Source organism: Asparagus officinalis, chromosome 4 (genome assembly GCF_001876935.1).
Source record: "Asparagus officinalis chromosome 4, Aspof.V1, whole genome shotgun sequence".
Taxonomy (NCBI): domain Eukaryota; kingdom Viridiplantae; phylum Streptophyta; class Magnoliopsida; order Asparagales; family Asparagaceae; genus Asparagus; species Asparagus officinalis.
The window spans coordinates 22,934,319-22,944,720 of record NC_033797.1 but is presented as its reverse complement, the minus strand read 5'-3'; the positions used below and the strand labels follow the sequence as shown (position 1 = coordinate 22,944,720).

The window sequence follows — 10,402 nt, the reverse complement described above, 5'->3', positions numbered from 1 at the left end:
TTTGTTAAATAATTAGCAAAAAAGGACTGTTTTGCAAATTTTCCCATCAAAAGGCCTCCAGTAGTATTTCCTTTCCCCGACCTCTTTGCAGCCTCTCACGTGCTCTCTCCCAGGCATTTCAAATTCGAAAACCCGGTAAATCTCAGTCGTCCAATCCCACAGAATCTTCTAGGTTCCTTCACTTTACTACACTCCCCCTGCCCCCTCTCTGCACTCTCAAGCTTCAGTTTACCATTTTACCCCTCTCTCATTCTCTCCTCCTCCTAATTCAAAATCCCGCCCAAACCCTAGCTTTCAAATTTCAAATCTCTTACCGTTAACTCCCCTTAAAAAATCCCTCATCCTCCTCACTTTCTCTCACATCGACACAACCTCAGTGTCCCCATCACCCTCTCCGAACGCCGGGCGCATGGCCACGCAAGGCTGCCACTCCAGTCGAGCACAGCGGCCGCACAAACTGCGTGCCGCCTCGCGCGCCGCAGGCGGCGGAAAGAAGACGATCGAGGGAGGTTCTATTCAGAAAAAAGACGCAGCTGGAGCACATCCTCCTTCGCCCCGATACCTACATCGGCTCCGTCGAGAAGCACACGGCGAATCTGTGGGTCTACGAGAACGGCGAGATGGTCCACCGTCCCGTCTCATACGTCCCCGGACTGTACAAGATCTTCGATGAGATCCTCGTGAACGCTGCTGACAACAAGCAGCGAGATCCATCGATGGATACGGTTAAGGTCGATATCGATCCTGAGCAGAATCTTATCAGTGTTTATAATAATGGAGACGGGGTTCCTGTTGAGATTCATCAGGAGGAGGGGGTTTATGTCCCTGAGATGATCTTTGGGCATCTGTTGACGAGTAGTAATTACGATGACAATGTCAAGAAGACGACTGGAGGGAGGAACGGCTACGGAGCGAAGCTGACCAATATCTTTTCGACGGAGTTCGTGATTCAGACGGCTGATGGGAAGCGGCAGAAGAAGTATAAGCAGGTAAAGATCGTTTCTTGATTTGGATTGCGGTTTAGGGTCTCTTGAAACAGGGATTATTAACTTTATCGTGAACTAGGGTTTATGTTTGTGATATTTGATGCTTCTTGATCTGATTAGCCTCACTGGAATTGGGTTTATTTTTGGAGTTCTAAGAATTGGGTTTTTGATATCCTTGTCTTGGTTAGAGTTGGGTTTAGGTCTTTGCGTGTTGTTTCATTTTGGTATTTATAGATTTGTTATCAAGGTAGCTCAATTATGGTTTTGGCCCTTTGAGCTATACTACCGATCTACTACGCTTCAACCTCAAAATCAGGCTTTAAAATTAAAAGAAGGTTATGAAATCTCTATACACCCACGTACATAGATCAAATAGAATCCGATGTACAACCACATAGTTCAACATTGTGATGCTCACATGGTTGTCCACGGTGTCAGATGAAACCAGCAAGCCAGGAATGAAGCTAATTTTCTATAATTTATTCCAGGTGAAACCTAAAAAAGATAGTTAATGGTTTGCGTATTTTAAGTAGTATGCGTAGGATATTTGATCATGTGTTGTTCTGCTATTTAAACTTGGGCAGCTGATTGTTTAAATTCTATCATGTTTTTTTCTAGAATTTGTTAAGAGGTTTTTCTTTTTCATGTTTCCATGCCAAACTAGGATGTAAATAAAGTGGGATAGGGCTTTAAGATCTGCATTTTTGCTAGTTGAATTTTGAATTGTACTTATAGAATTACTGCTGTTTGTATCATTGTCGAATTAAAACTAGATTAAATTTGAATTGCATGTTTGTAATGATCTTTATTTTTCTTTTAGCTGTGTATTCATACAAATATAATCTTGTATCCTGGGTAGTCAGAATCGTTGCCTTTGATGGTAGCCTTTTACACGCTATGTTATGTTAGTCTTTTTAGAGTGCATCTTGTCATTTATGTAACATTTAGTTGTTCGATTGGCCTGGTTATCAATGTTCTGATGGTCAATTATTTACCTGAGTATTTAGATTTTCAAACCTGTGAACATTGGATAATTGATCTTTGTTCATTGAAAATTCTTGGATGTAGGTTTTCACAGAAAACATGGGGAAGAAGTCCGAGCCCACTATCACCAAATGCAAGGACGGAGAGAACTGGACAAAGGTTTCGTTCAAGCCAGATCTTGCCAAGTTTAACATGACTCATCTGGAAGATGACGTGGTTGCTCTCATGAAAAAGAGAGTGGTCGACATTGCTGGAACTCTAGGCAAAAGTGTCAAGGTGGAATTGAATGGACAGCGATTGCCTGTCAAGGTTTTCTCTGATTATGTGAATTTATACCTCAAATCTGCAAGTAAAGGCAGAAATGAGCCCCTCCCAAGGTTTAAAGATGAATTAGTCTCTTGCGTTTCGAGATTTTGATTATGTGTAACACAGGGCTTAATAATTAATTATTGTTGTTACAGTATTGGAGAGAAAGTTAATGACAGATGGGAAGTTTACGTCAGTTTAAGTGAAGGGCAATTCCAGCAGGTATTGATGAAATTCCCTCATTTTTGGCTTTAACCTGCTGCTTCTTTCCTTAAGTTCCTGTCAGACTTATCCAATTTATTCTTCTCATTTCATCAGGTCAGCTTTGTCAATGGGATCAGCACGATAAAAGGAGGAACACACGTGGATTATGTTACTAGTCAAATCGCTAATCATGTTATGGCTGTTGTGAACAAAAAGAACAAGAATGCAAACCTTAAAGCCCACAATGTCAAAAATCATCTATGGGTGTTTGTCAATGCACTCATTGACAATCCTGCCTTTGATTCACAAACAAAAGAGACATTGACTACTCGTCAAGGAAGCTTTGGATCCAAGTGCGAGCTCTCTCAAGCGTTTCTTAAAAAGGGTTGGTGTTAATTCTTCATTCATCTACAGCTCTCAATTTAATGTTGAATGCATAAGCTGAATATTGTTTTCCTTGCAGTGGATAAATCAGGAATTGTGGAAACTCTTCTCTCGTGGGCTGATTTCAAACAGAGTAAGGAGTTGAAGAAAACTGATGGTGCCAAGAGGCAAAAGATTACGGGCATACCTAAACTTGACGATGCTAACGATGCTGGTGGCAAAAATTCTGAAAAATGCACATTAATTCTTACAGAAGGGGATTCAGCTAAGGCTCTCGCGGTGATTGCTTTTTACCATATTATCTTCATGTGTTATTACTGTTTGTAGATTATGAGTCATAATGTCTGGGTCTTGTGTTTATCTAGGTGGCTGGTGTCTCAGAAGTAGGTAGGGATCACTATGGTGTCTTCCCACTGAAAGGAAAACTGCTGAATGTCCGAGAAGCAAGCCTCAAGCAGATAATGCAGAATGATGAGATTCAGCACCTGAAGCAAATCCTTGGTTTGCAGCAAGACAAGAAGTATGACTCTGTTAAGGGCTTAAGATACGGTCATCTCATGATTATGACTGATCAGGTTTGGCTTATAAACTAATCTTTGTTCTTGCTTTTATCTGGAAGTTCAAAAAGGACCAAAACTTTGGCCAGTTGTTGAGGGCAACTGCTTTGCTTATACAGGATCATGATGGTTCCCACATTAAGGGGCTCCTGATTAATTTTATTCATTCGTTTTGGCCGTCACTACTTAAAATTAATGGGTTCATGGAAGAATTTATCACTCCAATTGTGAAGGTAGGCATCTGGTGGACTTCTGGGTGATCATCTACTTGCTGAATCATTGGACAAGTTAATTTAATTTAAAAGCTGTGCAGGCAAGTCGTAAGAATGGGGAGGTATTATCCTTTTACAGCATGCCTGAATATGAAGCATGGAAGGAAAGTTTGAATGGAAATGCTAGTGGCTGGACTATAAAATATTATAAGGTATGCTACTCGAAAATCAATGTGATAGGTTTCTAATTGGTTTCTAACTGTTGAGTATTGTCTATCAGTATGCAGTAATGCTACTTAAGCTTACTGAGTTTCATGGCAATGTTTTTCTATTTCTAGGGGCTGGGAACAAGCACATCCAAGGAAGGAAAAGAATATTTCCGTCAGATAAGGAAGCACAAGAAAAGTTTCATTTGGTCTGACGACCAAGATGGAGAAGCTATTGAGCTAGCATTCAGCAAGAAAAAGATTGAGGCAAGAAAAAATTGGCTCCGCCAGTTTGAGGTAATTACAGTTGTTTCTGGTAGTAATTACTAAAGAACACTGCTACATGTACCCTCAGCTTTACCTTGAGCTTTCCTTTTATGAACTCTGGGGTGGCAAAGTGAAGGGGGTTCTCTGCAATACTAAAAAATCAGTTTTGCATTTATTATCCCCTTAAACTGCACTGGAGCTGTGAGGTTGGATTGGGGTTAACTCAGGGATTCACTTAAGTATTTTTGGCTGGTTAAGTTACACTTCAAATTCTGCTTTTGCTTACAGTGACTGGTTTTGAATGCTTTGCAGCCTGGTACTTATCTCGATCAAGAGGGAGAGAAAATCACATACAGTGATTTTGTTAACAAGGAGCTTATACTATTCTCCAGGGCAGATTTGCAGCGGTCAATACCATCCATGGTCGATGGACTTAAACCAGGGCAAAGAAAGATACTGTTCTGTGCTTTCAAGCGCAATTTTGTCAAGGAAGCTAAGGTCTGTTTCCTTTTTCTGTGCACTTTAGTCTTAAGATTATTAGACTTATATCCTTTCTCTGCTTGACTTTCTCTTCCTTGCAGGTGGCCCAATTCTCTGGTTATGTTTCAGAGCATTCGGCATATCATCATGGTGAGCAAAGTCTTGTCAGCACTATAGTTGGAATGGCCCAAGATTTTGTGGGGAGTAACAACATCAACCTATTTCAACCAAACGGACAATTTGGCACCAGAAATAGAGTAAGTTAATCTGAACTCTTTGTTTTCCTCTTGCATATTGTTTTTCATTGGCTTATGTATACAATTTTTTTTTCAACTTAGGGAGGCAAGGATGCTGCTAGCGGCAGGTACATATACACCTGTTTGTCGCCCATAACTCGATACTTATTTCCTAAAGATGATGACCTTCTTCTTGACTACTTGGATGAGGATGGGCAATCAATTGAACCCTCATGGTAATTGGCAAATACTCGTTAACCTCGACACTGTGACTTATGACATTTTTAAACTTTATGTGTTTATTTACACTCTTATTATGTCAGGTACGTACCCATAATACCTATGGTGTTAATCAACGGAAGTGAAGGCATTGGGACTGGCTGGAGCTCCTATGTTCCTAATTACAATCCAAGAGATGTCATTGCAAACGTAAGACGGTTGCTGAATGATGAACCTATGCAGCCAATGGATCCATGGTACCGGGGTTTCCAGGTCTGATTTTGTGAACTTCGTCCTTGTTGCTTGGAGATTTTGCATAAATATAACTAAAATGCATGCTGATTTTTCAACCAGGGTATAATTTGGAAATCAGCAGAAAAGGAAACTGGTGTCACCTACACAATCTCAGGTATTATAGAGGAGGTTGATAGCAGTACTTTGAGAATCACCGAGCTGCCAATTCGCAGTTGGACATTGGAATATAACGAGTTTCTTGAAGCCATGATGAATGGTACTGATAAATTCAAGGAACCATTTATCCAGGTAAGGTGAAAGAAGGCTGTTTCTTTCCATGTAATTCTGGCCTTATGCTGCATTTAAAAAAAATCTGATTCTTCTTCTTCTTTGATATTTCTCAGGATAAAAAAGCATACAATGATGACACAACTGTGCATTTTGAAATTATGCTCTCGGAGCAGAATATGGAAGTTGCGAAGCAAGAAGGTCTTGAGAAGAAGTTTAAGCTCACGAATACGATTAGTACAACCAACATGCACTTGTTTGACCCCAGCGGTGTTATAAAGAAATATGATACGCCAGAACAGAGTGAGTTTTGTGTGATAGATGATTGTGTAGATTTTATCTACTTGCCTCTTTTTTCCAGACATTTCATACGGATTTTCTTTGCAGTCCTTGAAGACTTTTTCCATTTGCGGCTAGAGTTCTATGAGAAAAGAAGGGTATGCTCTTTGCAGTTGCTTCAAAAAAGTTTGTGCAAAGTGAATTTTTATTTACACGAAGTGTGAAACTTTTGTTTTGTGCTAATTACACAGAAAATTTTGCTGGACAACCTTGAGTTCGACCTTTTGAAGCTGGACAACAAAGTCAGATTCATTCTCGGTGTTGTTAGAGGAGAGATAATTGTCAATAACCGGAAGAGAGTGGACTTGTTCCTAGAACTGCATCAGAAGGGATTTACTCCTTTCCCAAAAAAGACAAAAGGCATTGATGCTGCCATTGCGGGAGCCACCGTAGAGACCGAGGAAAACGAGGAAGAGAGTCCAGAGATGGTTAAGGGGGCAGTAAAAGCAAGCGATTATGAGTACTTGCTATCCTTGGCAATAGGAACATTGACTCTGGAAAAAGTTCAAGCGCTCTGTGCAGATAAGGAAAGACTAGAACATGAGCTTGAGATGTTGAGAAGCACCTCACCTAGGGCCTTGTGGATGAGAGATCTTGATGCTCTAGAAGCGCAGCTAGATGTATGTTCTACTAATGTTTAGTTTTCTTTTCATGATTCACCTTTCCTCTCCATTCATTCCGCACTTTCTCTGCGTACAGGAACATGACCAACAAGATGCAGTGGCAGCGAAAACACGGCAAGAGATGAGAGCGAAGATCAATAAGGGTGCTGCAGTTTCAAGAAAAGCACCGAAACCACTGAAAAAGAATAACACTACAAAGAGCATAGCAGCTACAGAAACCGGTGCAACTGTTGGTTCAACATCTACTGCAACAGAAGCTGGTGACTATTTATTACCTAAAATAATTTTTTTGAAGGTTATATTGGTTGTTTACATATTGTCTAAGGGTCTTGCTTTGTTTAGGTAATGTAACTGAAGTTGCAAAACCCAAACCTCGAGGTGGTCAGAAGAAAGCTCCAGCTAAGAAGGTCTGCCTGTTGATTAAATTTGATTGCCTTGATGTTAAGTTCATACATGTACATATGCTTTGTTCTAATCTGCTGTGTCTCAATCTATCCAGGCTACTGTAGTTGATAGTGATGATGATGAAGTGCTTGAGCTAAAAGATCGGTTGGCTGCATACAACCTAGATTCTTCACCAGACCAAACATGTAAATATATTTTTTCCTTTTATACATGTGTGATTGATAATAATTCCTGAGATTTGGGTGCTTATACGTATCCTTTGGTTCATTTAGCCATGGAAACCGAAGCTGTGGGAAAGAAAGAAGCAAATAAAAGAGCTGCTGCAAGGAAACCTAAATCAACCTTGACTATATCAGATGATGATGATGACATGAATGCTGAAGAGATGCCAACCATTGTTGAGGATGGTGATGATGATGCAGATTTTGAGATGATGGAAGCTGCCCCTAAAGGGAAAAAAGGCGGAGCAGGAAGAAAACCAGCAAATGCTAAAGCCAAAGGTACTACTACCATGACAACTGCAAGAAAGAGAGGCGGAGGAGCTAAAGGAAAATCTCTTTTGAGCCAAAAGGCTATCACTGACATGTTGAAGCCTGTAGAGAATGCATCACCTGAGAAGAAAGTGAGGAAGATGAGGGAGTCTCCTTTCAACAAGAAGAGTGGTTCTGTATTGGGTCGAGCAGGAGGGTCGATGACCGAGAGTGAAGGTTCAGTTGGTTCCTTATCTTCTGTTAACTTGGAAGCTGGGCGTGATGTGGTTCAGGTTACAAGAAACCTGCCGAAGAGGGAGAACAGGAAAAAGGTAACGTATGTGGAGAGTGCATCAGAGGAGGAAGAGGAGGAGCCTGTGACAGAGGATTCTGATTTTGAAGAGGAAGAAGACGATGATTGAGTTCTGTAAATTTTACTGGGAACTGAATCGTCTTGAGCTTTTTTAGTCATGGAACCAACATGTAGAACTCTAGAAAGTTTTCTATTACAATCATGTATTTTCCTGGTTGCAAGCAACCCGTGGTTTGTTGTGACGCTGCTTTCGCTTTAAAGTTGACAAGAAAATAAAGTCTCTGAGTCAAAATTATTTTAAATTCACCTCTGTCAGGTGTTATTCTCGGTCTTTATTTAGTGTGTTTGTTTGTGCATTAGCAGATTGTTACTCTAATTCTACAGTAGTTCTAGTGTTCTGTTTGTTGGATGCTGTTTATGGTTAGTTTTGATTACATAACCAAAGAGCTCTAAAGGTCTGACATCTGCTTGCATACTGCGATCTTCATATTTCCTCTTTTTCATCTTTGTTTCAGTGTTGAAAAAGTGCTTCTTAAATGCCCGTCTGTTTATACTTTCCTAGTGCTCCTCCTCCATTACCTTGACCTCTACCAGGGTTTACTTTCACCCCTATCATCAAAGAAAATGTCAACTGAAACGGTGACTCCTCAAGTTTAGCTGGCTCCGAAGGGGGCCTGGGCTCATAGGGTTAATTGCATATCAGTTCCTTAAATTGTCCTTAATTGCCAAATAGTCTCTCAAACCACATTATTTGCACAGTAGTCCCTTAAATCTCTAGTTTTCTTGTGAGTCCACCCCATATGTTAAGTGGTGTTAATAATGAGGGTTAAATGTAACAGAATTAGGTAGAATACCAGTTATACCCCCAATAATAATAACTTTATCAATTATAGATCCACCTACCCGTTTTATAACAGGTTTGAACACGAAAACCGTTCCCCTCTAAAAACCAGACTCTTAGGGTACACACCAACAAGAACGCTTCAAACGGAGACGCAAAACACATCTAAACGATATTGGAATCAAAGAATAAAACCAGCAAACACGAATTCAATCACAATACTCACAGATATAATGTGGTTCACTCTTACGGAGCTACTCCACGGTGCAACGACGACGCCCAATTCCTTTATATTCCTTTCGAGGTTACAAAGAAAAAAAAATAAAAGAGAACACCCTCTCTTGATCAAGATATTCTCCAAGAATTCTCACACACTCTCTCAAGATTTCTCAATGATATTACTTATATCTGTATCTTTCTCTTTTTCTCTCTGCTACTGAGATACCTTACAAATTAAACTTAGGGGGATATTTATAAGTTTTCTCATGAGGGTAGGTCAGGACAGCCTCAAGCATTTTGAGGCTTTAGGCTGAGAAAAATATTTGGGGCCTTAATATTTTTTTGAAAAGTTAAATATTAGTTTTAAAAAAATAGATTTTATATAAAATTTAATTTTCTGGCTTTTTGAGATGCAAAGTTAATAATTAAATTTTTATATTCAAGCTTTGATAACAAATCCTTTTCAATTGATATAATTGCCAAATTATTTAATTTTTCTTAAGACATCGTTGATATATATATATATATATATATAATGAATGTAAATTTATTAAAATAAATAAAAACCAACATGCTTACCTTTTATTTTGGGGCCTTCTCGATTAGAATTGCAATTATGTATGTTGAGTATCAAAGATTAAACAAATATAAAAGATGAGTGAATGAGAAAATATGAGTGAATGAGAAGAGAATAAATGAAGTTAGCAAGAGAAAAAAAATGCATAAACGAGAATGAGTATTTAATATATGTTTTCTCTTTTTTTTACTGTTACAATCTAATTAATTATAGAAATAAAATATAAAAAGTTATAATTAAACTTTATTTGTGTCCTTTTCCAAAGATAAAGATAATTATAGCAATAAATGATCAATTAAAGATAATTTAGAATCCTAACAATAGTCAACTTCTTATATTTCCAAAATAAATTAATAATTATATTGAGTAAGACTCCTATCAACTTAAGTTGATGTCCACCAAACTTCCTAGTCACTCATTTATTAATATAAAAACCTTTTCATATCATGCAAGGATTCCTAGGCAATATGAGTGGTTAAAAAGTTTGGTGGATAACTTTTTGCTAGGAGAGGTTCTAATAAAAACCTCCTTAGCCTAAAAACTAAAAACCAATATCATCCAATGGCTAGAACTCAGTCAAACAGTCAACAGACACATGCATTAATTACCTCATTAAACACATGCATTAATTACCTCAACGCAGTGAATCCAGATTCATTACCTCAACGAACACGTCCTTCACTGCAGTGAATCCAGATTCACTACAGTGAATCCAGATTCATTACCTCAACGGACACGTTTTTCACTGCAGTGAATCCAGATTCACTGCATTGAATCCCGATTCATTACCTCAACGAACACGTTTTTCACTGCAGTGAATCCAAATTCACTCCAGTGAATCCAGATTCACTACAGTGAATACAAATTTGTGTTCGTTGAGGTAATTAATGCATGTAATTAATGTACGTATCTGTTGACTGTTTGACTGACTCCCAGCCATTGGATTCATCTAGATCCAATGGATGATATTGGTTTTTAGTTTTTTGGCTAAGAGGTTTTATTAGAATCTCTCCATATATATATATATATATATATATATATATATAGAGAGA

At 38.7% G+C, this 10,402-nt stretch overlaps 1 protein-coding gene across 1 annotated transcript; it reads left to right on the top strand.

The window, feature by feature from the left end:
* On the top strand, positions 410–8,019 carry LOC109838351 (DNA topoisomerase 2-like). The gene is given in 22 exon segments (XM_020406802.1): positions 410–505; positions 507–989; positions 2,055–2,347; positions 2,432–2,498; positions 2,595–2,865; positions 2,944–3,143; positions 3,230–3,439; positions 3,541–3,654; positions 3,735–3,845; positions 3,972–4,136; positions 4,419–4,604; positions 4,688–4,843; positions 4,925–5,058; positions 5,146–5,314; positions 5,396–5,584; positions 5,680–5,866; positions 5,951–6,000; positions 6,094–6,522; positions 6,602–6,785; positions 6,868–6,932; positions 7,025–7,115; positions 7,203–8,019. Coding segments are annotated over 22 exon segments (4,470 nt in total). The 3' UTR covers positions 7,823–8,019.